The 25,884-nt window shown below is 48.1% G+C and overlaps 1 protein-coding gene across 2 annotated transcripts in view; it reads right to left on the bottom strand.

The window, feature by feature from the left end:
* Positions 1–5,826: 5,826 nt before the first annotated feature.
* Positions 5,827–25,884, bottom strand: part of AFAP1L2 (actin filament associated protein 1 like 2) — an 82,378-nt gene continuing 62,320 nt past the window's right edge. The window contains exons 6-19 of one of the 2 annotated variants that reach the window (XM_067300283.1): positions 22,751–22,956; positions 21,988–22,167; positions 20,060–20,149; positions 18,802–18,886; positions 17,283–17,387; positions 16,420–16,631; positions 14,498–14,643; positions 13,713–13,824; positions 12,583–12,822; positions 12,292–12,484; positions 11,663–11,830; positions 10,643–10,824; positions 9,847–9,975; positions 5,827–8,737 (exon numbers count right to left, since the gene is read on the bottom strand). In XM_067300283.1, coding sequence (XP_067156384.1) covers positions 8,711–8,737; positions 9,847–9,975; positions 10,643–10,824; positions 11,663–11,830; positions 12,292–12,484; positions 12,583–12,822; positions 13,713–13,824; positions 14,498–14,643; positions 16,420–16,631; positions 17,283–17,387; positions 18,802–18,886; positions 20,060–20,149; positions 21,988–22,167; positions 22,751–22,956 — 2,075 coding nt within the window. In that variant the 3' untranslated portion in view covers positions 5,827–8,710. Of the gene's footprint in view, positions 8,738–9,632; positions 9,976–10,642; positions 10,825–11,662; positions 11,831–12,291; positions 12,485–12,582; positions 12,823–13,712; positions 13,825–14,497; positions 14,644–16,419; positions 16,632–17,282; positions 17,388–18,801; positions 18,887–20,059; positions 20,150–21,987; positions 22,168–22,750; positions 22,957–25,884 lie in introns of those variants that run through there. The other variant, XM_067300282.1, reaches the window with a different exon arrangement.

Consider the following 25,884-nt stretch of genomic DNA (forward strand, 5'->3'; position numbering starts at 1 on the left):
TCACAGGCTGGATCAGATTCTGAGTCAGCTGTAATCTTGATGTTAATTTTTGGACCAGCAAAAGGATTTGGTTGTCTTTCTAAATCTGATGGGTTGAGCTCAGCCAGAAGTGATGGAATTTTGATGGAAAATCTAGAGAGTGAAATTATCTGGCCAATATTTTTTAATGCTACAGCTTAATACATCCTTGCTAGATAAAGAGGAGTAGGGCAGCCGTCCCCCCAGCTCCTCACGTACCCCCAGTCCCGCTGTATGAGGCACAGGTGCTTGGGAACTGGGTCTGGGGTCTTTTTAATGAAAGATATAATTTTTAGTGGTCCTTTCTGATCCTTCTGAGCCTCCCCTCTTTCAGGGCTCTTCTGTGGCTCTGAGCTTGACCTGAATAGGGTGCTTGACCTGATCTGAACCCGAACAGAGTAGTCAAATGGCACTTCTGCCTCCCCTCACTGTTTGAAGCTGATTCACTCCCAGCACGGAGCGGTCTCTGCAGTGCTAGCTGGGCCTCTCATGGGCTGTGATGCTTCACATGCGTCTCCAAAGACACAGTTTGGCCTCATGCCTGCATCTTTCAGAGCATCAACTTCGCTGGATTTCTAGATCAATTTGCTGAAACTATTCATCTTACGTAATTGCTCCCCCAGGGCCACCTGGTTCACACTGTTGTGTGGTTTTCTGCTGCTTTTCCCATGGCATCCCTCACCTCTGGAGACCAAAGCAGCTCTGGACAGAGCCGAGGCAGAGACATTAACTGCGACTGCCAGCGCTCATGAAAATAGCATCTATTGTTCCCAGAAGAGGAAAAATCCCTTCACCCAGATGTCCGGGCCCCATGTTTGAATGGTAACATTAGATGTACAAAGAGAGACACAAATTATTCCTCAGATTCATTGTCGAAGGAACAAAGGTCTAAAGCACTGTTGGGGATGGAAGCTGGCACTGAGACAAGAGTAACACTATCTTATACCGTGTGGGAGAAAGCAAGCTAGGGGGAAAGAGAATTTCCACTTTCTTTTCACTGTCACTTTAGTAGATTGTCTGTGTCCTTAGGCGCCTAAGGCACAGCAAAACAGAGGCTTAATTGAAGGGCTGACAGTTGGGATAGAAATAGAAACTAATCCATTAATATTACTTACTTAGGCATGGCTGTAGCTATGCATTGCTTCTGCTGCAAGTGTCAGTCATCTCTTGTAGGGAGAATGGGCCAGATCAGATTCACAGCTAAAATCCAAAGATGTGGTTGGTATTGTATGATGTAGAACTGCCCTTGGAGCTGGCTAAATTCCAGCCAAACTGCCCTGAAAACTATTCCTGCTCTCGTTGTGCATCCTCTGTTGTGTGATGAGTCAGAGAGACTGTGACTTCTTACCCTTGCTGCCCAGTCATGTCGCTGGATTTGCAACTCCCTGGCAGTTTCTCTCATATAGTTCGTCCAACAGGCTTCATTAGTTCACTCTTCACAGCATTTTTGTCCTCTGCAGGTTCAGTCTTCCCTCTCAAACTGAAACATATTCACCTTGTTCAGCACACAGCTCTGGAGCTCTGACATGCTGTCCTAGCCTCATACAGATGTTTAAAGCCTTTTCCTTTTTATATATGTTGTCTGCACTGTTTGCAGAGTGCTGCTGAGCACTTCAGCTTGTGGCAAACATAGTTTAATTGTAATCTTTGTACGTTCTCTTTATTTTAATACATAGCTAATAACATTTTTAGAGTGTTTGGGCTTTACTGGGACAAAGAATACTTGTTTGGGCAGTAAACTAGGGAAAATCTTTTGCTATATTTTAAGCGCAGATGGGCAAAAACTGCTCTGTGTGAAGGAAGAGCCACAGACTATGAACTCTGGTGCTGGGCATGACAGTTTCATGCTGGCTGGGCTACGTCTAGCCCTCTGCATCAGTTTCTGAAAGTGCCCATAAGCATTAAGGAAGCCCTGAGGCTTGCGGGGCTGTTGGCTCTGCCCTCCATGAGTCCCTGCCTCCCCGAGGCTCCTGCCCAGCAGCTGCAGGCAGCACCTATCTCTGAGCAAGGTGGGGCTCGGAATGGGCTTTCTGGTTAGCCTTACCCATGCTCCCCATCGCAAGACCCTCTTTCCAGTTTGCTTATTGTTTTTGGCCCAGTCCGAGCAATTTGGGATGAATTAATTTAAGAACGTCTGGCCTTTCATGTAGTGCAGGGAAAAGGTCATGCTGAAGTTCTTCTGCCTTTTAGTTTAACTATTGTAGCACTTTAGTTGAACAGTGCAAAGTCTTGGCAATTTGGTAGGAAGCTGCCCTGTGTGTCAGGGAGCTGCATGTGCTGCTGCTGTGACGTTGCTCTTAAGTGTAGTTGAATGTTGAAGCCTTGTATGTGGCTCAGACATGTGCCACAGAGTTTGTTCGGCTGTTGCCTCCAGCATCCCTCAAGGTACTGGCCATGCTATGATGTTGTGTTCTGCATTGATGAGCTGCTCTGGCCACTGCGGATAGCTCAGAGCCGGCCTCCTGCCCTCAGAAGTAGTCCGGGAAGCATGCAGGCAGTGATACACAATAACACGCGTGCCTTGGGAAAAACCCAGCTGGATCTCAGGTGATTTCTGTTCCTCATGTTTCAATGCTTAATTCTGCACCCTCAGCCTTCCCTTCCCTTGGAGTTTTGCCAAAGGAGAACAAAAATCAACAGCGTCACCCTAGCAGCTCTCCTTTTCTACAAGGTCAAGCTCTTCTTTGTAAGGTAAGAAGGCGTCAGGGCAGTGGGAGGAGGCAGGAAAAGCCAACCTGGTAACAAGGGTGGGGGGGTGGGGGGGGCATATGCTATGGCACAGCATTGGTCTGAAGGAGACCTGCCAAGCCCACAGGCAAGATGGACATTACTGAGCAGTTGCTAGGGCACAAAGAAAACTTGTGCTCAGGTAGCGGCCTGCTACCTAACTGCCTCGCAACAAGGCAGGCTGCATTGCCTCAATTCATAGGTCTTTTTTGTCTGGGCAGGACTGGTGTGACTGAAAGCATAATTTGACCCCTGGCTTCAGTGAGACCCTGTGGCAGCCGAGTCCCATGTGCACCAGCCCTCGAGGCAGCAGAAATGCTAGAGGAGCTCTTGCAAGGCGGATGGTGAGCGCACAAGGAAAGGCCCAGGCAGGCTGGCGTGGTGCTCATGATCCCGTGGGATCCCGGCTGGCCTGGCTGTTGCTGTCTGCCCAGGAGCCGTGTGGGCAGGGCAGGGCAGGTGGCTGGGGTTCCCGGCACGCTTTGGTCGCCAGTCCCACTCGGATCCTTACTCCCCGGCAATGATAGCTCACACAGGCGGGCTGGCAAAAGGACTGTCACTTCCGTCCCTCGCTCTCTCCGGAGCAAGCTCCCTCATCGGCCTGCAAGGCTGCTGACGATTCCCACTGCTTGCAGCCTGGGGTAGTAACAAAAACCACCTTTGGTTTTGCGTTACCCAGCCCTCAGCTGTCCTGGGTGTCAGCGGCCTCGCACGCACGTGCGCCGTGGCCCGGATGAGGCAGAGCCTTTGCGAGCGTGTGTGCACGGGGGCGGCAGCAGCGGGGCGGCAGCCTGCCCCCGCATGCGCCCTCGCGCCGCCGGCCTGCGCAGAGGCCGCTGGTGGCTGCCGTGCCCAGCGAGGGCAGGGCGAAGGGCAGCTCCTGCCTGCAGCCTGCAGTGCCCAGCCCCGGCACGCGGCGGACGTTCGAAGCGACCTGCAGTAGAAAAGGAGAAACCAGACGGTCGCAGTGCAGGGAAAGGGACAGGAGGCCCCACTGATGGCACCGCTGTAAATTACATATTGTGTCAGGGACTCCCTAAAACAGGACACTAAGGAGCTGTGAGGAACGACTGCTTTTAGCACGAAGGAAATTACGTGTGCGACCAGGGGTTCCTCTTCTTCCCCAGGAGAGAACAGGCCAGGGGAATAGTATTTCTTGTTTAAAATTCAGACTAAAAGTCTTTGAGCTTCTGCATATGATGTGTGTCTGCCCCACTCAGTGGCAGGTTCCTGTTTTCTTTATAAAAAAATTGAGTAGACAATCCTAGCTAATTTCTAGGTTCTTTCACCTGCAAATTTTAATTAAGAAAGAATAAGTGGCTTAAGGCACCAAGGTGCGCCTTTATTAAGCTCACGCTCTGTATTCAATCAAAAATATTTAACGAGCCCATGTCAGATTGGTGCTCATTCCCTAAAGGCTGGGGCGATGTTTGTGCCTGCTACAGCTATGGAGAAGTATGTGTGTGTGTGGGGGGGGGGGTTCCTGCAGAGGCAGCGCTAATCCAGGCTGGCAGCGGGCAAAGCTGAGGCAGCGAGGATGTGGGGGTGTGCCAGGCTTGCACAGGTCAGTATTAGCTGTTTGGTCTCTGTAACTAATGGACTTGTGACTTGCTCTCACTGTAGGAGCACTGGATGAGCCATCGGCTGGTCCTGTGCCATGTGCTGACCTCAGGGGAGCGCCTGGGTCTCAGTTAAGAAACTGGGATTCATGTGAGTGCCATAAATTTCACCTGCTTTAGTTTTTAACCTCTCTCTCTGCTCTCGAGTTTCTTAGGCAAAGCAAGCAAAATGTTGCCCTTTTGTGCCTAGTAAACTTGTTCGGCGTGGGGCGAGCTGCTGCAGCAGACTCCTGGGGCAGCCAAGAGCTGGCGCTGGCGCACCTTAAAGCCAGCTGGCTTCTTCACCTTGCAAAATGCCTGCAGAGCTTATTCTCTACAGTACAGGTACATTAATATTTTTTGTGTCCCGTATGTGTGTGCGTGTGTAAAGATGTTTTGGTCACCCTTGCCTAGTCACCTTAAAACAGCTAGAGAGACAGATCCTTTTTTTTTTTTTTTTCCTTTCTTATTTTTCTTTTTAATCTGGCACTTTAATTAGGTATTATTTAAAGATCAAAGTGCCCACTTTGATGTACGAAGTAGGAAGGTGGACTACCCCAGCAGCTGTTGTAGGGCTGCTCAAGAACTGGAGTGCTGAGGTGAGCCAGCCCCTAAGTTTGGTCCTGGCTCTAGGTTCTTGGCAGTTGCAGTCATTACAGGGCTCTGAAAGGCAGGTTTGTGCTGGGCACAGCTGAAACAGTTACCAAGGCATTGAAAAACAGGCATAGGCAATGATAAGAATTGCTGTGGAAGGACAAATGCAACTGCTGCTGCCCCTTCAACTCTCACACTCTCACACACACACAGCAATCCCGGGTCTAGTCACTCTTTTGGGATTTCTGGGCTCAGAGGTCATTTTGTTGTTAATGGATAGGTTAAGAAAGGAAGGAGAGCCAAACCTTCCCTAGGACTTTGTGCTGTAGCTGCTATGCTTTACTGAGCTTTCCCAGGGAGTGGAGTTATCTTTTGGTGGCTACACCACTACTATCTCACAAATGCATATATGCATATGTTTTGGTGCCTGTTCTGTAAAGACTGGCCTTAGCAACTTTCTTTACTAACACTTTTCCTTCCTTTCCAGCTAAACCTCTTCCTGACTTTCCCTTCAGCAATTGCAGCAAGCACTAAACATAGCACAAAGTTGCTATCTAGTAGACAGAGTGAGCAGTAGATGCATTTTCCTTGTCTGCTGGTTTTGTGTAAGAGGGCTGTCTACTGAGATGTGAGCAAGAGCATGTTACACGTGTATTCATGCAAACTACTGCGGTTATTGCTATTTTCAGTAGGTTATCTGGCCCAAAAGTTTTTGGTTGGTGTTGCACTCATTTTACAGCAGACTAAAGCATTTAAAATACAGTCCATTGCAGTTGTTGAATCCATAGCTAAGGACCACTGAAGTAACATTATTGGGTTTTGATGTGCTTGAAACCTACTGAAAAGTAAAGCAAGGATAAGCCACATTACAAATAAAATACACTGGTAACATAATATACTCAACCTTTTACTATAAAACCCTCTAAAGAGCCACTTTATAGGTCACAGTTACAACAAAGGAAATGCCTTGAGTTAGGAAAACAATGGGGACACAGAGACATTGTTTAACATTTCTTGTCTTGGGTAAGCGTGTTGTTCAGGACTTGTCTGGGTTTACTATTCCCTGATGGTGATATCCCAGCAGGACCATTGATGTTGAGCAGGCTGTAGAGTGGAAAGCAGAGCAGCTCTCTTCCATCACTGCCTACATACCACTGTGAAATGTCTGGACAACCACTGCCAGAGGACAGGTGCCAGGGGTTGTATGGTGAGGGTATGGTACTAAGGATATATTTAGGGTACAGAGAGGCTCTCCTGCCAGCTCATGATGTGTCGAAACAAAAGCTTCATGGTGTCTGTGGCTTGTGGTTCAGAGAGTAGAGTTCCCTGGGTCCTGAGCCAGAAGTTTCAGTGGTTTTGCGCAAGAGCTTTTCCCTTGTGCAAACCTTACATAGGGACAGGCTTGACAGCTGGGGCCTATGAACTCCTTTTGACACTTGGGATTAGAAGGTTACTCAGCAGAGACTTTCAAAACAGGAGGGAGGTCACCTTTCTTGCCTCTGGGGTACTCTGACCAAGTGCTGCCTGCATGCAGGCTCTACAGCAGTGTCACATGAGCCCAGAGCCTCTCTGCAGAACACCCTCACTCCCCCCAGAGCCACCGCTGTGGTGGTTCCTGGAGGCACAGGCCTGCACTGCCCCAGAAATCAGGCTTTTGTACCTACCTCCTGTCCTTCAGAAGAGGGACCATCCCTTCAGACATGACTTGTGCCTCAGACCTTTCAAAGGTTTTAAAGCACTTTAAAAATATACAGGTCAAATGGGTCTAGCAGAGCCTTTCCCTTTGCTGAGCAGAACTGACTGCCATGTGTTTACAGGTGGGGAAGTGTCCTGGGAGGAGCAATCTGGGTTAGGAAGCTATAGCATTTTCCCTCTCTGTTCTTATCCTGGCTTTAGGTACTGCTCATCGGTGTATCCACAGGGTCCCCGCAAAAATTCATGTATCCCAGTCAGGTTACCTTTGCTGCTTTAGCCTCTGCAGGGCCAGAAACCAGCTGCAGTCCCCCATGATCAACTCAGTTACTGAGCCTGGACTCCAGGTCTGAGGAAACATCAGAGGCCATCAGATGTGACAGCAAGTCCCAGGGAGGAAAGGGAAGCAGGTGCATGGATTTCTGACCCACTCCTTCCTATTTCACTGTCTCTAAGTTCAGGAGGCCCAGATTTCCAACATTCATCATTAGAAAGCTTGGCCAGGGAGCAGAGGCCTGGGCTTTGCAAGCCACAGTGTTTGGCTCAAAGGCTGTATTTCATTTAATGATTTGGATATAAGGGTGACAACCCTCCAGGACTTCATCACAACTGTGGCTGAACCAGCGTTACCACAGCACCAAGGTTGCCTGTGGCCCAGACAGAGATGTGGCAGTGCAAACTCTCCAGCCAGTCCCTGGGGAGAGCAGGTCCTGCACCCGTCTGAGCCCAGCCCTTGGCCAGACTGCTGCTTCCAAAGGGCCCCTTTCACGTCAGACACATTCAGCAGACTGTATAGGGCCATGAGCCCTCCTGATGTTGCCTGTGACAACAAGAAGTCACACTGGGATCCTTGAGGCCTCCAGGTGCACAGAGCACCTTCAGCCATGGGCCAAAGGCCGTGGCCCATGGTTCAGCAGGCTAGTGTGCACAAGAGAGTGCCATGCCAGGCTGGGGATGAGTCCATGAGAGAGGCCACAGCTGTGGCTAGGTCAGCCTGGCCTGCTGTGGCTCTGTGGGGGAGCAGAGGTCAGCATCAGCAAAGCCGTGTTCACAGCCTGGGGAAGAGCCTGAGGACAGCTTTTTTTTCCCCCCTCTTCTTGGAAAGAATTAGTTAGCCCGGAAGAGTGCATCAGGATGCAGCTTCCTCATCTGAAAGGTGGTCAGGCCTAAGCCACTGACAATTTATTAACAAGCCTTCATATGCAATTTTCAGAGTAAGTTCCTCAGGTGAAGTAGCTCAGTATCTTCAAGAAAATTAACTGCATCTGTTTGGGAGATCTTCCTTTGTCCAGAGCTCTTAGTGCCAGCAGACTGTAACACATCTTACAAAGTTAAAAAGTGAGCAGGGATCTTCCTTAATATTCTGGCAAATCAAACCCTGCAGCAGGCTGGTAGCCTTGTAGGAATAAGCACATGGTATGAAGCATCTGGTCACTGATTAAAAATATCTGCTTCATCTGTATGTATAGTTCCCCACTGTTAACTGAGAGGAGTCTCCCCCACTGGACACGTTGCTGTGTGCTTCTCATTTGTGTTTCAACCATCGCTCCAGTCTGGGTTTCTCCTTCCTGCCCTTGATTGAAGGCTGGATCATCTGCAGCTGTATGATGACAGGCAGCAAGACAGGTGAGACTTTACTTGACTGTAATTTACTATGACAGACTGAAAACCACTGGGGTATAAAGAATAGCAGAGGCCTGTTCTGAATCCACTACTGTCACTAATATAGAAACCTTAACTCATTGATAAATCTTCAGAGTAGAAATACACAAAACATCCCTATGTACAATAACATTCTTGTTTACATCAACTGGGTTAGAAATTTGATGCAAGGATTGCCACTGGTTGTTATTCTTTTAGCTACATGATGGGACTTGTGTGGGAAGAGCAGGATCACTTGATTGATCATTTGTATCGGCAGCTGTTAGCTCCACTATTGCATCTGAGCAGTTGACATGACGTGGAGGAGGTGCTAGGTGTGCGATTGTGTTTCACATCCAACCTCTATCTCCAGATGATTGAATTCTCTTGTCCATGCATGGGCAATTCCAGTCTTTAGTCCATCATTGAAAAATGTAGTTCTAACTAGCTCCTTTTTTCTCCCATTCCTGCAAAAGACCAAAGATCAATTAGTCAAAAGGCAAGTCTGTCAAGTAGCAGTAGCTTTAATGTGCATCAGATCAGTTAATGACATCTGCCACCTGGAGTGTTTTTGGACTCCCCAAGCCAGTGTTCAGGGCAGGGTGGGTGAGGGATCTCCCCCTGTCATAAGCAATACCTTCATCATAGAGCTTATACTCCAGACAGCAGGGGCACTGCCAATGAAGGACCAGGCAAGCAGGCAGAAGCCATGAGGTGGGCTGGCGGTTCGTGTGGGACGTTTGAAGGAGAGGTTTACAAAGCCTGATCATAATAAGGAGAATCAAGTACGAAGCAGCGAAGGATGATTTGTTCTTTCTGCCTGCGCTGAGCTGCTGTCTCTTGGGGAAGAGAAGGAGCCCTAAAGCAGGCCAGGCATTTTACAGGCTGAGTGGAAGCAGTCTTCTGCACACCTCTCAGGCACTGAGAGACACAAACTATTCACGCACTTCTGGGGTACTCAGGAGGAGACTGCCTGATGGAAAGTTATCCACAGCCAGCCTCTGAAAACAGAGTGTACTGAGATATCTTATTTTCAGAAGTGAAAGCTATAGTGAATAAAACCCCCGTTACAGTGCTGCTGCTTCCTCAAGGGACTAAGGCTGCTACGTAGTTGGGGCTTACGCTGGCAGGAACAGAAACAAAGGCTGAGAAAGGCTGAGTTATTTTCCCAGCTGAATAAGATCATCCCTGCTGTGGCTGCCACTGGGCCAAGCTTCCTCGCGATTAAACCTGAAAAGTATTTCACCACTGTTTCAGTGAAATTAAACCTCTAGTTTACTCCGGCTGCTTTCAACACAGTCAGCATGGCTCAGCTCCAGTTATAGGAGAACATTTACAGTTCTTAATTTAAATTGCAGCCAGGTCAAGCCCAGGTGAAAAGACCTACCGAAGGAAAACAAGGCTGACCTGCTTTGAGCTACGGGACCAGCAGTAAAGACTGGTGCTCAGTCTTGGCTCCTTCCCAGACTGAGAGAAGACACGAGACCTTGCCAGACTGCAGCGCCATGGCCTTACATGACAGAAAAGAAGCAGCCAGCCAAGACTGATTTTTATCCTGTATGAAATGGTGCATTACCTTAGCTTTCTGTAGAACTGTCCCCTTTCCTGTTACCATGACAGATAAAGGCCTGTTTTTTAAAGCTGTTGCTGAATTGACTGGTGAGCTCTCCGCACTATTTGCCGGACTGGTGGTTTTCACCTGAATCTACAATAAAAATAAAAATTGTGATGAGTTCAGACTACAAAGATCGCTGCCTTTCATCACCATTTCCTAGAAAATAGCTCAACAGTTATAGCCACAGCCCACTTGTACTGAGAGGCATTTTTCAGTGAAATGCAAATGTGAAACAACACCGTGATGTAACATTTATAGTGTATTTGCATGTTGAGGAACTTAAGCTGAAGTACAGAGAAGGGCTTCACAAAGAGGTGAGCTGCAGTTTGTCATCTTTCCCACATTATTTTAATGTTTCAGAAGGCCTTTCAGTCTTAGATATAGCCATACTTCCTGCCTGTTCTGTAAGAGAAAGGCTTGCATTTCTGTTTTACAGGAACCAAATCCTCAGAAAGGAATTTAGGTGCCTAAATCTCCCCGAGAAAACTACCCCTTTGGTCAGCTAAGCCCAGTAGGAGCTGGGCCCAGAACTGCATGACCCTTGAGCGTATTGCTCAAGGTCCCACAGAGATACAGCTGGATCTCCTGAGTCCAGCCACCTTTCAGCTCCCATATTGTGGCTGTTTATCTTGTTTCTACAGTTCCTGGGGTAGTGGGCTCTGCAGGTGAGGTGCAAACCCCTGGCTCTGCACAGAAGCTGCTGTGAAGGCCAGCTGCCTGGGGCAGGCTGGCTCCCAGTGGGATGTCCTCCACAGACCTTAGGGGCTGCATTCTCCAGGTGCGTGGTGTCCACAGTGGTGCCCAGTGTCACAGGGCCAGACTCTGCTTTCTTCAGATTCTCCTTCACTTCCACCAGGCTCAGCTCCAGATCGACCCTCCTGCTCTCCTTCTTCTTGCACTCTTCTTCTACCTCCTTCAGCCTTTGCTCGAGGCTCTTATCTGCAAAGGCAGGAATAACTCAGTACCTTGCTCCTGCTGAGCCACTACTGGGCAGGTTCCCGGGTGTCCGGCTGAGGTGCCAGCGGCAAGCACCGAGGCAGAGGTGGGAGCTCTGCACAGCAGCTCCTCAGTAGACAGCAGTGCGAGGCACTGGGGCAGCCGTGGGGGGAAGAGAAGACTTGGGGGAGCTTGTGAGGGGGAGGAGGGAGCAAGAAAAACAGCATATATTACTATCACATAGGTTTATCTTATAGCTTGTCCCAAGAGGGACCGTGCCAGAAATGATACGTGTGTGATACAAACGTCTGAACCTTGAGTATATGTAACACTGACACATAATATTGGGCTATTTCCACCTCACTAGAAGCCACAGCAAGAGGCCAAAGCAATTGGGCTATTTCCACCTCACTAGAAGCCATAGCAAGAGGCCAAAGCACATTAGCAATGCCCAGGACAGAGCAAGCTCTAACGCAGCCTGGGTTACGTGTTTTGGCTCAGAGCACCACGTCTGCCCAGACTGCCATGGTGCATAGGCAAGCCACGCTACGTCAGCAGAAAGGGCGCAGGGTAAGCCTGTCCCTCCCATTTTGTGGAACAGGAACTGAGGCTCAGGGTGGCTCTGGGTCCAGTTCAAACCTGTTTCAGCATTGATTTCTCTGGCAGCTTGGCCAGTGTTAATGTGCCTGTGGTCCCGCATGTAGTGTCAGAGCTGCAAAGCACCTTTCTATTCCCAGGTTGGCTAAGTTCATCACCCTCCCTCCTGAAAAAGCTATCATCCACCATTCCCGTTAGTCCCACCTTGGCTCATTTCAACACTTCGCCTTTTGCCCAGCTCTACCTGTGCAACCAGCTAACATTTCCTTCAGCTCCCGCTTCTCCTTCCGCAGCTGGGTGAGCTGAGTCCGGATTTCATCCTTCTCTTTCTCCAGCCGCTCCTTCTCCTCTGTAAATCGCTTCACCTCAGCCTCTGTCCTGTTCTTGCCTAGCTTGGTTTCCACTGCTGCCGCTGCAAACAGAATCCACAAAAACAAGCTTAGCCATTGCACAATCCGAGGGGAAAATGTTTTCAGATGCTTGGAACCAAAACTAATGAGACTCAGGAAAATAATGAACCAGAAAACTCATCAGGCTACTTTAGCTTTACCACAGCAAAGCTAGTGTAGTGCAAACACAGACCAAACTCCAAGGGCAAAGCTCACATCAGCTCCAGCTCCTCACCATGCTTTGGCACATCTCAGCTGCAGCTGAAGTCACCACTTTGCTCACTTTGGAGGGCAAAGCACTGACCTGGGCTAAAATGGGTGACCAAAGTGCCCTGCAGCAGCCACCTCCCAGCTCCTGCCATTACACATCGGCAGAGGAACCCCCACCAGCCACAGAGAGCTCCCACTTAGCATGTTCAAGCCTGTAGCCGGGGAGGTCGTGCTCCCTCTGGCCTGACACATGGTGGGATCCCCATGAACTCACTGGGCAGTGCCAGCTTGGGCCGCTCCAGCCTGTCCCTGTGTGCGGGCATCAGCTGCGGGCTGCCCACCACTGTGGTGCAGGCCGTGATCTCGGGGCCTGTCTGCGGAAAGGCAATCTTCTGCTGCTGGGTCTGGATTTTGATGGTGGGTGTCCTTGGTGGCAACTCTTCAGGCTCCAGCTTCTCTGGGTATTTCTGGGGGAAGAATAGAAGGGGAAATGAGATGGCATGATGTGGCAGGGGAATTGGCCTGTTGATGAAGCCTGGCCCTGGACCACAATTCAGAACAGTACCTGCTCTGAGATTTCCATTGTCTTTCTAGAGGGTTCAGCTTCCTTAGCCACAACGGCTGTTTCCGTTACAGTATCTGCTAAGCCCTTGTTGTCAGCCCGTTCTAAAGATGGAGAGCTTAGAGGTGAAGGCTGGCACGACTGCTTGCCAGCACAGTGTAGGAATGATTTCACTGGGGTGAGATCCAGGTACACTCTGTCATGGTCCCCTTCAAATTTGTTTTCAGACTTGGGTACTTCTTCCTGCAAAAGGAGAATGTTTAGCTGAAAAGGGGCCTGCTGCATCCAGAAGTACAGGCCAAGTCTCACTTGAGAACAGTATTGTCTCAGGTAATCCAAGATATTTTCCATAAACTCTTAAGTGATCAAGGAACAAGAACCCCATTCTCTAAGTCATTCCTTACAGGAATTTTCAGTGTACAGAAGGAAAGTCTGCTGCTCTCCTTCAGTAGATCTTTCCAAAGGTTGCACCAGCATCTCACTAGGGTCTCATGCTATTGTACCTCTAGAAGCCCCCTGCCAGATCCTTTGCATTTCCCCAGGGTAGTCCCCTCTGCCCATAGCCTGCCTTTCTTGTCCTTACACATGGGACCATGCATCAGGAGGAGTTTTGTTAGAATGGCCTCTGAACAACCCACTATCACCAACAATCCATGTCACCCACTCTGGCAGCTCTGTCTTCATCCTTCTCTACCTTCCCACCAGCTTTTGCTGTTTGCAGACTTTGACTGTGAAATTTCATCTCAACTCACTTATTAAGGATTCCTCCAGAGCCCCCCTGGAAAACTCTCTTGCCTTCCATAGCAATTCCTCATCAGCACCTACCTCTGCCCTGTTGCAAAAGCCTGGATTTTCCCCACAGGCTGGGAATTCCCTTTACCTCCAGCTGTTTGTGCCTTTGGAGAAACCTCTCCCTTCACTGCTGGAGCAAGATTCTCCCCAGCCAAGAGATGTCTGCCTGTGACTCACACATGCCTCCCTGATTCAAGCCACCTCTGACCCTGACCACTGAATTTTTCTTTTGCACTGCTAGCAAAACTCAGTCTCTGCAGAGTTCACTGCAATAGAGTGACTACCTGCAGGCCACAAGCATCTCTGCAAGCATGCTGGGTGCTGCAGCCATGAGACCTTACCACAGGCACATCTGGCAGATCCACATCATCATAGAGTTCCTCCTGCTGAATCCTCCCTTTTGGCAGGTTGTCGATATAGGTGTTGGGCTCAGAGTACTTCCTCTGCATTAAGCTGTGAACAATCATCAGGACATCCTATCAGGAGTGATCAGTCTTGCTGCATGGCCATGGTAGGCCACCTGCTGTGCTGAATTTGGGGCTCTCCACTGGCACATCAGTCTGTTAGGCATCTGTGCACAGCGGTCCTGAGGTCTGGACAGGGCCACATGGTCAAATGCAGGAGAGAAGGAAGAGCTGTGCAGCAATGTGATCACTGCTCCCATTTTGCATTAAGCAGCATCCATGGGAAGGGAACTGTATTTCCCCATAGCTCTTTCCTTTCCTGCCCAGCCCTTCAGTACAGCACTGCACAAAGGTGATTAGCTTGCTGCAGTGGCACAGCAGCTCTGCCAGCAGTGTGGCTGCATGCCTGCAGCACTGCACCCCCAGCTAGCAGCCTGGCTCCATCAACTGGGCCCTCACAAAAGCAGCTTTGGCACGTGTCCCAAGCCCTGTGGCAGCTACGGCTCAGGTTAGGCGTGTTACCCTTGGACAACAAGTGCTCTCCGATCCGGCACTGAGCCTTCAAAGCAACCAAGCTGCAGCTTTGAAATGAGCTACATAATCTCCTCTGCAGCCAGCTTCTGGCAAATGGAGGGACACCCTCCTCCTCCCTCTAGCTTGTTTCCCCTTCCTCCAGCTGCTGGCACCCGCGCAGGGACCAACATGTTACCACTGTGACTTACAAGAAGGAATTCTTCGCAGCGCTTACAATGCAGGAAACCCTATCAGCATCCACATAATCATAGGTAAATTCCTCTGGGTCTGTTTTTGAACCTGACTCCGATAAGAGAAGGCCCAGCCAATGGCCCATTTCCTCCGAGGACTTGGCCTACAAGGTGACCAGACAGATCATTACAGGTTGCAATGGCAGTTTTCCTGGACTAGCAAGGCTAACGCTTACTAAGCCTGATGTAGGAAAGTAAGCTGACAGTCCTCTTGACCTGCAAGGAGAAAGGTGAACTGCAGGATTTTTAAATCAAGCCTAAGAGCAAGTTAAAAAAAGAAGGAAAGAAAGAAAGAAAGTTCTGCTCCATGTGTGGGACTGATTTGCAAATCTGGAAGATCTCTAAATGCATTTCTTCACTTAAGTCCTTGCTGAAACTTGTAGTCAAACTGTCTTTTCCTTTCAATGGTGAAAGGACTCAGTTGCCTACACAATTAAAAAAATTCTCTCCATGGCTGGAGATGTGTTAGGTGAGACAACTTTAGAGGGGAAAGAGTACATTTTTATTTTGCACCAGTAGAGTGCAGTAATGTGATTTCCAAACACAGACTTGCAAGGAGACCTGAGCACGTCAGAGAGCTTGTTAAATTCCTTATGCCAGAGCCCAAAACTCTTCCATGGGTATTTGCACAGTGGAGAAGGCAAGGCAAATTTAAAGTGTGATCAGAGAAGAACTTTGAAGAGAGCCCCCACCTTTAACATGGTCAATACCAAATTCACAGATGCAAGTCAACAGTCTGACATTTGGGGGTATGCAAAATTAAGAGTTAAACATTGTGCCTTAAAGTTAGCTCTAGCAAACAGCCACGTGTACTTCCTGGTAGCAAATTATTTCTACCTGAAGCAAGAAAAAACTGGGCTGATGCCCACGTTTTGCTTTGATTTTAGGAGTTCTACCAGGAAACACAAAATAAAGTTCAGGGCAAGTGAATCCCAAACTGGAAAGCGTATTTTAAGCTTCCAATTTGTTTTATTTAGCACAAACTTCAGTGCCTGGGAAGTCAGCCAGCCAGTCAGTCTGTACATTGAGTCTGACATCTTAACAAACTGTGGTTTCTCCCATTCACAAAATGTAAATTTTCCCAGCATCTCTTTTCACATCTGTAATTAGGTGAAATTTCTTGAACCTAGACATAACCTGATTCACAAGCTAAACAAAAACAACTTCACACTCCATGGTCGTCACTTGAAGTCAGTTGTTTAGCTGTAAATATTCCACCCACTAGAAAAATACAGGAAATTGCTCACATTGTCCACCTCCTACTGTAATCACGCTGTCGTCAGCAAGAACTAAGATTAGAGATAAACAGTCTGGGATGCAGGCAAAGGAAAGAAACAGATGGAGATGAATTTACTTGCACTTTCAGGGGCAAATCTGTGATTGGCTTAAGTGGGATGCATCCATGAGCTATGGCTTTGGGTCTCTGTTTTCACAAGATAAAGGAAGAAGTTCTCTGTTTCTCTTAACCACAGTCTTAAACCCCTACAGTGGGATTCCTCTCACTTAACACGAACCACCTAAAATGTGTCCCATATAACTTAATCATCCAAGGTTATCCTATAGCCAGTGGAGAGAGATGGGCACCTCCAGAGGACCCTTCATCCCATCCTAAGATGAGTGCCTAAGATGAAGGCTGAATGGTCCTCTGGAGATGCCAGCATCAGAGGCAGCCTGGATTACCAGCGTAGGCTAGACATGTTCTAGGTGACCAAAGTCAGATGAACTGAAGTCCTGTGCTTCAGGTTCTGTTTTGCTGGATTGAGGGCTTCTCTGCAGGACCTTACCAGCATTTAGCCTGCAGGCAGTGAGAGGTTTTAGGCCTGCTTAGACACCCAAGCTGATGATTTAAAGCCAAGCTGGCTGAGAGATATATACCCTACCTCCAGAGTGACCCGTTCTTCCCCGCTGTGCAGGATATGGAAGGAATAGAGATGATCAGGGATTGGCTCTGGGATAATTTCACAACCCGCCAAACTCAGGGGCTGCTGAGCCAGTTTACTTCGGTTCTTATCCTGGTAGAAATGGAGGTGACCATCTTTTATCTGACACCAGCGGGACTTCCACTGACTGTTCACTAGCACATTCAGGTAACCTGCAAGCAAGCACAGGTCACTTGGTCATATTTTCAACGCCACTGTGAGAGGAAATCCAAACTCATTTCATGTACTGGGACGTTTGACTAGTAAGTCAGTTCTGGGATCAGTGTAGAACACAAAGTCAGTTAGGCAGCAAAAGCACAGAGACAAAGCAAAAATATGCCGTAGGCCATATAAAAATAGCTGAAAAGGGTGAAAATCTGTTCAAAATGGGGCCCTTGAAATTCCAGTCAGGTCTGAAGCAGCAAGCTGTCTGCAGATAATTGGGCAAAGCTTGTCCCAGAAGATGAATTCCAGTCTACCCACACAATCCTCTCCCTGCCGAATCCTACATCTTGCGCTGGTATCTAGAAAGAGCAACACAGGTGTCCTCTGTGTACATGTCTGATGTTATCCACCCTTCCCCTTGGGTCATCCTGCAAGCTCTTACCTTGTAAGCAATACAGTCAACCTTAATGTGTAAGAGGTACCATAATCTGCATAGATTTACTGGTAGGGACTGAGTGGACTGTAGTCTTTATCCCTCCCCTAGCAGGGCAACTTGGAGCATATATGTAGTTGGTGAGATGATGAATAGTCAGCCCTCACTGCACATTAAGATCCAGCCCTGAGACAAGTCACTGCATGGGGTGCACGCTGTCACTTACTTGAAGTCTCCAGAGATCTCTCTGGGCTGTCCATGGAGCTGGATTTTTTCCTCCCAAGGTTCATCAGGTTGCTTAGTTTTAGGCCAGTTGTGCCTTTCTTCTTAACTAACAAAACAAACAAACAGACTTGGGCACGGCTCTTCTGACTCACAGCCAGACGCGCAGCCTGCTGTCCCAGCTGGATGTCCTGCCCCAAAGCTGCCTGCGCTGGGGTCATGTACCAAACAGCACTGCAGCACATACATCACACGCATGCTAGAGTCACCATCTTCTGTATTTTCACAGCTTGCACTCCCAGGGCATCTGAACCTCTCCCATTCTGCCCTGTAGCAAAGTTCTCCGTGTTGCAAACCTGCAACTCAGGGTCATGCTGTAATAGTCCAAGGCACAGGGAGATGAAGAGCAAGAAGGCACAGTCCTTAGCACCATTAATCTCAGACAGCTAAGTGATTTGCCCAGAATCATAAAGCTTATCATTGGCAGAGCAAGACACTTAGCCTATGTTGCTTTAAACTTGGGTTAGTGCCAAAAAACACTGGTCATGGTTGGAGCTGTGGGAAGACTGTCTGCACAGATCTTGCTCTGCAGGTGCTAATCTCCCTTCACTTTCTTACATGAGAAAGAATTAAATTAAAAATCATCATCCATAAATATTTACTGTCTTCAATAATTATTTTCCTTTTTAAAAGACAGGCTTGGTGTAGGGAGGGGAAAAGCTTACAGTATTTCCAAACAGCCTCTTCAGCATTTATGCACCAGGCAGGAATATCAGTCAGTGTGTGAACATGGATGTGGGTGTGTAATAACCAGGGAATCCTGGTAACAAGTCAAGTTTGTTTTTTTTAGTCCAGATTTTCTTTATCTCTATCATAATAAAATTACACAGTCCTAATGTAGAGGGATTCAGCAGCCTGGGTCCACCTGTTGAGCTAGAAAAGCTGCAGTGAGTCCTTAGCATAGATCTCTCCCTTTCTGATATGTAGATGGACCCCATCATCCTCCTAACAGAGCATCTCCTCTTTTAATGTACTTACCCACCCCATTTTATAGATGGGGAATGGAGCTTAAAACCCAGAGTCAGATGGCCTGGTGTGAGGGTCTAATTCTTCTTTTTGGAGACAGCTCAGCATTTTACATAGGTACTCCAATTTGCTCTATAGAAGTCTATGCAGAAAGTCACTTGGATAGCATTTATGCTATCCAAAACTGTCCTGAAGTGGCTTGCCCAAAGTTGCACAGGAGCTATGAGGTAAGGCAGGGCATCAAACCCAGGTTTCTTGAGCCTTATGCTAGTTCTGTAACTGCTGAGAACACCCAAATTCCACCTACCACTTCATCATGGAAAAAGCTATGAAATCACATTCAGACAGTGAATTCACATGTAGTTTTCACTCTGTATCGGGTCAGTTTGGGGTTCAGGGAGGAGAGGTGGCAGCTGTAGAGAAGCTACAGAAACCCTCATTCCATGCAGGGTTAATGGCCTGGTTTTCAGCTTTTTCCCAGGGTGAGGTTTTTTTACCATCTTTTCCTTCAGTCGTCTCTGGGTGGCCATCTGTGCTGCTCCCACTCTCTGAGGCTGCAGAATATCTCTCGGTTAGCTCTACCTGTCAACAAGTACCACACATGAGCTCTGCAGAGATGCATGTAACCCATCCTTACACAGCAAGTGCCAGCAAGGAATTTCTTTTCTGGCAGGAAGTGCTTGGGTAGGAAATCCAAGGCTTGGGACTTGATGCCCGTAAAGCCAGACATGGTACAGATTTGGGATCACAAACATGCACACATCACAGAAAGACCGTCAGAGCCACAAATGCTGTGCACACCAAAGTATATCGTACACACGGATACCAAACGAGCAGGTAGAGAACTCCAGCTGGCAGAAATCAGTGACTTTCCACTGAAATCACTGAGCCTTTGCTGACTTACATCAGCTCAGGATCTCCCCTAAGCTGTATCTCTGGAGGCCTGTGGTTCTTAGCACCTCTTCCTCCCTCCTAAATTGTAGGGTCACACCTTCTCCGTTGCTTTCACAAAGACCTCCAGCTGCAGCTTCCTCCTGTCCACTCATGCTGCGCCCCTGCCCACTGCTTCTGAGCGCAGGCGTGGGTGTCTGTGCAGCGCAGGCCAGGATGCCTGGCACGGGCAGAGTCCGGCATGCCAAGCGCCCTGGCTGTGCTCGCCTCTGAGGTGCTGCAGTCATGCTGCTGGTGCCCACTCTAAGTCTGCGTGTCCTGAGCTGCCCTGCAGCCTGTTTTGGGGCATTTGCAAGTCCTCATATCAGGGTATGGGGAGAAGCAGAGGAATGGCCAGGTGCCTGAGCAGTCCTACGTCAGGTGTCCACCAGAAACTTATGAAGATTTCTTTCTCCTCTGACTGTTTCGCAGTAAACTGCCCCCAGGGGAGTATCGGCTTAACCTGGATTAGAGACTCACTCAAGCCCTTGCATCCAAGGGTTTATTTTCCTTTCAGAAAACTCTTGGTCAGCACAACTCTCCTGTTGGATGAGATAACAGCTGCTCTCTGTACAGTGGAGAGTCCAAGTGCTGAGTCAGTTTTGGGGGAAAAAATGTTGCAACAAAATTAAGACTTCAAAGGAAAATTAAGGTTGTTCCAATAAAGCTCCTTTCAGCAGAATAAAGGGTTTGGTTACACTTGTATCAGTCTCTGCCCAGATAAAATTACTGTACTTACAACTCTGACTGTTATTTATTATAGGAACAGGGTGGAAAAGAAGTACTAAAAGTGCTATTTCTCCTCTCTGTAGAGACAAGATGTACCTTTGGGTAACTAAGACGCTGCGAATCTGGAATGTACTGGTTGCCTTCACTGCCACCTTCAGACTGGAGACCACTGGTCTCCTGGATTACCTGTGCAGAAGACAAAGCCATAGCCTGTGAGTAAAACCACATTAACAGAACAAATAGTTCCCCCCACCCCAAAACAGGCAAAACCACGGCAGTCCAGGAGACGTGGCAAAATTTGGCAACCCTCACCCCAGACTGTGCCATATTACAGCGCTGGAGCTTGGAGCTGGATTGCTGCAGGGACCTGGAGCTTGCACACAGCTATCAGCAAAACCAGGGCCCGCCAAGAACAAGTGACAGACCTAGCACTTTCTGAAAGCAAATGGATAAAGCAGGCCAGCTCATGGGATGCCGACACAGATTTGGGTGGAGTGAGGTACGTTGGCAGAACTGGGCTCAGGGCTGCGGGGCTATAAATTGGCTGAACATAAATTTGAGGCAGGGGAGAGCTGGGAAGAGAGAGCAAATTCAGAGGCATAAACTCTCACTGTCATTGGCATAAAACCTCGGGAGAACCAAGGGTGCGGTAACCGGGCGGCCTCCACCACCCCTACACCCGTCACCCGAGCACCTCAAATGAGCCAGAATGCTGCAAGCTAAATCCCATTTTGATTTATGCTCCCTGCGACCCTGGTGACTTCAGTGGAGTTGGAGCAGGCACCCAGCGCCTCTGCAACCTGAGTTAATCCCTGGGCTCTGTAAAGGCTCTTTGTTCTGCTGCTGTTGCAGGGAAAGGGCCCCATTTCCTGCGCTGTCCACAGTCACTTCATGTCTGGCACCCTTCCTCTCAACAGCCCCCCACACTGCGACATGAAACGGGCTTCTTTCTCTCTCTGCAGCCTTTCCCAAGAAGCCTCATGTAGGCTGGTGCAGGGAGTTCAGTGCTCTTTGGCTGAAAGACCATCTTTATTCCTATTGCAGTAGTTGGGTTGGGAAGTCCTTCTGCAGCCTCCTGCAAACAGAAGGCAGTAAAGAGCTGCAGGAGGAAGCTAACCCAGGACATGAAAATGAAGTGGTGTATTTGTATATGGGGTTGCAATGAGGAACAGAGCCAGAGCGTGCAAGGACAGGACTGAGGTATGGAGTCCTAGCAAAGCTTGTTGGGATTTAGCCAGAGGAACATCTCTGGGAGATGTACAACTCTGCCTAGGAACTGGGGGCATGTAGGGCCCCCACAATTCCCTTTCTCTGTCCCCTCTTTCTTACTTTTCCTCTGTATTACCAGAGAGTCAAAAAAATAGTTCTAGAGGATTCTTTCAAAAGTCTCTTTCTCTGGTTACCTAGTCTTCCCACAGGCTGAGCCACAGCTCCACATGTGGAGGCATCAGCATTTGCTCAGAAGACACAGCCTGTGAAGCTCAGAGAGGGAAGCGAGGAACTTCCCACTCAGCAAGCAGGACTCCCACTGGGCTGCTATGACACGTGCAGCAGTTTAGCCCCGGGAAAAGCCTGACGGAAATGCAAGTCAGGGACCTGCCTTCTCCAACAGCCAGAATTTAAATCCTATGTTCTTTGTTACCTTCTTCACATACAAAAGCTGCAAGGACTAACTTGGGGCACATTGACACAGACAGGTTAATACAGATGCCGGCTTGTACTGCCTGTGGTCTGAACCAGTCAGACTGGAGCCTGCTCCAGTCCAGAAACAGCACAGTTGTGTTAGTGCCATACTGCGCCCAGGCACAGTTACTGCTTTGGCTAGGCTACATGTTCCCTGCCTCCCCAAAGTCTCACAGCCTCTGGCAGAGTCCCATCATAACATGGCCGTATAGCACTTGGACCAGCAACACTCACTTGTGCCTGCCACCACGACCTGCTTAGCTAGGCCCTCACACCACATAGCCCCAGCTAGGGCAAAACAGGGGAGCACCAAGAGGGCAAGCCCAGAGGGCTCCACTGACCCTGAGCCACTGCTCTGCCTGGTCTTTACTCTGCAGCCCCAGCACAATGACGTCGGCGTTCATGGGGATGATCTTCAGCTTGTGCTCTTTCTTCTTCACTTGCTTTTCCTTGTGAATGACAGTGCAACCCAGCAAACTCACATCGAGCTGAGGGCTGTGGTCTTTGGAGCTCTTGTAGCACTGAGAAAGGAAGAAGAGATGTTAAATAAGAGACTGAACAGAAGGCTTTCCTTTTGTTTCCTAGCATGAACTCACCACTAGAAATGCTCAATGCAACCACAGGCATTAAGTGCACTGAACATGAGAAGGCTTAGGTCCTCTAAGGCTGCAATGTCTTCTAGCTACACAGACTACACAGGTTATCTGTATATGTATGCAGACACACATACCTACATACATACATATAGTCTTAAGTACATCTCAGACATACTGCTACAGGTCATGAAAGCAGTTAGCCTGTGGGTTAAGTATCCCTTCTGCTTAACCATGTGAGAAAGCTTCCCCAGACAGAATCTCCAGGCACCCAAATATCTTGAAAGTTTGGCCACAGACGTGCCCTCATGTCCCTTGTCCCTCAGCAGCCCCATACCCACATCACTTCAGAAAATGGAACTGAGATTCTCAAGTTTCTTTGACATTTTTTGAAGTCTTACTTCTAAAGGCACTTTGTTTCGGCAGCTAGTTAACATGGCCTGAGGCACCACTTCCCTCTGCAGCTCAAGAAAATAGGTTGTTTTAGGCAGAAAATAGAGGATTTACCCACCAGCAACCTGGTGTCCTTGATAACACACAGCTGTTTTGCCCACTGTCCCAGCCACTTCTTTCTCCACAGGAATGCACAGATGCGGGCATCCTTCATCAGCTCAATGGTAGCCTCAGTGGATGGCCATTGATGGGTTGCTGATTTGCCTTTGCTGCTCTCTTCTTCATCGTAAGATTCATATGAGCTACTAACAGCTTCACCATCTTCTACAACAAAAGTAAATCTTTATCACTAAGTTCATTTCTAGGCTAATTCTGGGCCTACTGCTTGCCTCAGCCATGCTCACACATGCAAAAGCCCCCCCCCAGTGCAGGGATGTGTCTTTTGAAAATTTCCTACAGGAGGATAATCAACAGGAAAATAATCCTCATAAACTCCTTTTTCCTTTCTGGCCCAATATTAATTTCATTGTAACATTTTGTGCCTAATTGTCTCAATTAGCAAACACTCAATAGACACTTCCCGGTTGATCACAAGTTTGAGAACATTCCCTTAGACATTTTCTGATGTTTGCCGCTTTTTCCCCCCCAAGATGCTTTTTCTACTTTCCACTTCAAGCCAAATACTCAAAATTTTTAAGGCAATTGCAAGCTACAATCAGCCCTTGTCCTCTGAATGTCAGAAGTAAAAGCGATATTTGCAAGGCCATGCAACAAGCAATGATCTATTGTATTGAGATGTCATTCCACTTTCCCATTCTGAGCTAACAGATCTCACTACTCAGCATCTAATGAACAGCAAGGGGCTTTGAAGTGATTCTCATCAGAACTTAATATCTACACAAAAGTAATATTATCAGATTGGTGCAAAATAAAAAGAGAAAAAAAACAGTTGGAAAAAGCAAAAAGCATCAGGAGCTTCACTGAAGAGCAAGTAAGCTGGGTTTCTCTGTTCTTAAAATAAAAGGAACTGAGATGAAGTAACAAAGCTACAGCCTTATGCTATCTCTTCCAGTAAAGTCTTGCACTATAACAGCCTTCAAGTGATCAGCACAAAACTGCACCAATTAAATGAATTTAATAAAGAGCAAATATCCCCATCTAAAGGCTCTGAAAATGCCCTTTAGAGCATACTCCTCCACCATGTCCCTACCCTCAACCCATCAGGCAGTCCATCTTTTACAGGAAATTGTTCCCCCCGCAATGTGTTATCAATATGCAGACCATGTCCACAGGGGACCCCGGGCAGAAGTTCAGCTGGAGTAAAAGCGGCAAGGTTCCTCATCCCTAGGACTATTGAGGAGCCAGGCCTCTGCCTTGCTAGGGATGCAAGCAGCAGCAAGGATGTCTAAATGCACCTTGTCTTCTAAAAAATCCCTCCTTATCAACATGGGGCTATCGCTAACTGCCCCTCTAGGTGTCTCTGGTGCCCCTCACCTAGGCATTAGGCCTCAGGCTGCCACCTTTCTCCTGGGGAAGTAACACATTTCTTCCATGCTGACAGCAGGTGCCTTGGATGCGTTTTTTTGTGCATCAACCACAACTGCCTCAGGAGATGAACTTTTCTGTACTTAAAGAGCTGCAGGTGTTCCTGGCCTGGTGACACTGGTCTAGCCTCATGATAGGAAGGCATTTTCTAGGCTGTATAGCTAGCAAGCGGAGACAAACCTTGCTTAAGTGGCTTGAGAAAATACTGTCATTAGCTGTCCACTACCAGAGCTCACTCCATCCTGAGTCATGTAACTTGGACGCTTCAAAATAAGACCTTCATTTTAACCTACTAGCATTTTCAACTAAGACCAGAGCTCTGTCCTCTCATTGCAGGACATTAGTGGCAGCATCCATAAGGCAGATGGTCAGATACCAACACAGCGCCGAGATGCTCTGATGACACATTTTGCAAAACCAGAATGCGTTTCCCCTCGAGTCTCCTGTCACATGAATACGGGAATCCTCTGACTCCTTCCGCACAGATGCTCACTCCCTCCCCATTTCCCTAGACTGCTTCTGAAAAAAGACTCTTGCGCCTCTCAAGGTTTTTAGAGTTATTGAGATTTCCAGACTGTCAGCATTGCAAAATGACACTTGCAAACTATTTGGGAACGAGACAGGGTTTTGAAACAAAAACACCAAGGAGGCTTTCAGACACATTCTGGGATGTCCTTTTCTAGATCCACCATGCTGCTTTCCTGTTTGGTCTTCCCACGGGCTGCCGAGTAATTTAATCAGAATAGTCATGCAGGGAATTACAACAATCCAGCAGGTCAGAGCTTCCTCTGCCTCTGCAGAGGATCTACATTGCTCGCTGAACCACTAAACTGGTCAATACAGCTAACGTTACCACGCATCAGCTTCGCATCAGTCACTGTAAACGGGGAAATAAAGGCTAAGAAAGTTCTCCTCTTTGCTGTCCCGAGCATGGGAAAACTGAACAAAGAATAGTAGCTGCCCTGTGTATATGCAGCAAGGACAGACAGAGAGGAGGGGTGGTTACTCTCCATGCACACAGTGGGCAATGCCAGTGGGAGGCACCTGACCATCTTTGCTAAAATTCTTCTTACTCTAGTTAAAAAAAAAAAACAAAAAAAACCACTACAACAAAAAAACAAAACAAAAAAGGCACGTCAGGTTTTGAAAACATGCCATACCCATCGTTATTGTGGCATAAATAACTCCCTCAGTAACCTGCAACCCTGGCCTCGGTCCAGCCGCAGCAAGCCTACCAAAAAGACCTGCACAGTCAAAAGCAAAGAGAAAGGGAGACAAAGAGAAAGCCACAGATAAACACATATGAAGAACAAGTGAGTCAGTCTCGTTCAGGCCCCCGCTCCCATCCCCTGTGTCAATGAAGGGAGCATGCTGTACAATGAAACTTCAAAGAGTGACGAGGGACCAGGAGACATTTTCAACCAGCTCCTTTGAACAAGGAAAATGATTATCGTGGTAATTCAAATCAGACAGGGCAGATGAACTTTTTCAGTTGGAATAATTATTGTTCAGTCAGCAGTCACGTTGCCCCTTGCATTTTCACTCTGTTTCTTATCACACCCTTCAATTATGCAAATACAGCACAGGAAAAGAATGATAACTGTTTAACACGTTTCAGCCCAGGAGAAAAGGGAAGCAGCAGCAATTGCTGAAGCTGGAAAAAAAAAAGGCAGAGGCATCCTCAGTGGAGAGGCGGGAATCCTGATG

The sequence above is a fragment of the Apteryx mantelli genome, chromosome 7 (assembly GCF_036417845.1).
Source record: "Apteryx mantelli isolate bAptMan1 chromosome 7, bAptMan1.hap1, whole genome shotgun sequence".
NCBI classification, from domain to species: domain Eukaryota; kingdom Metazoa; phylum Chordata; class Aves; order Apterygiformes; family Apterygidae; genus Apteryx; species Apteryx mantelli.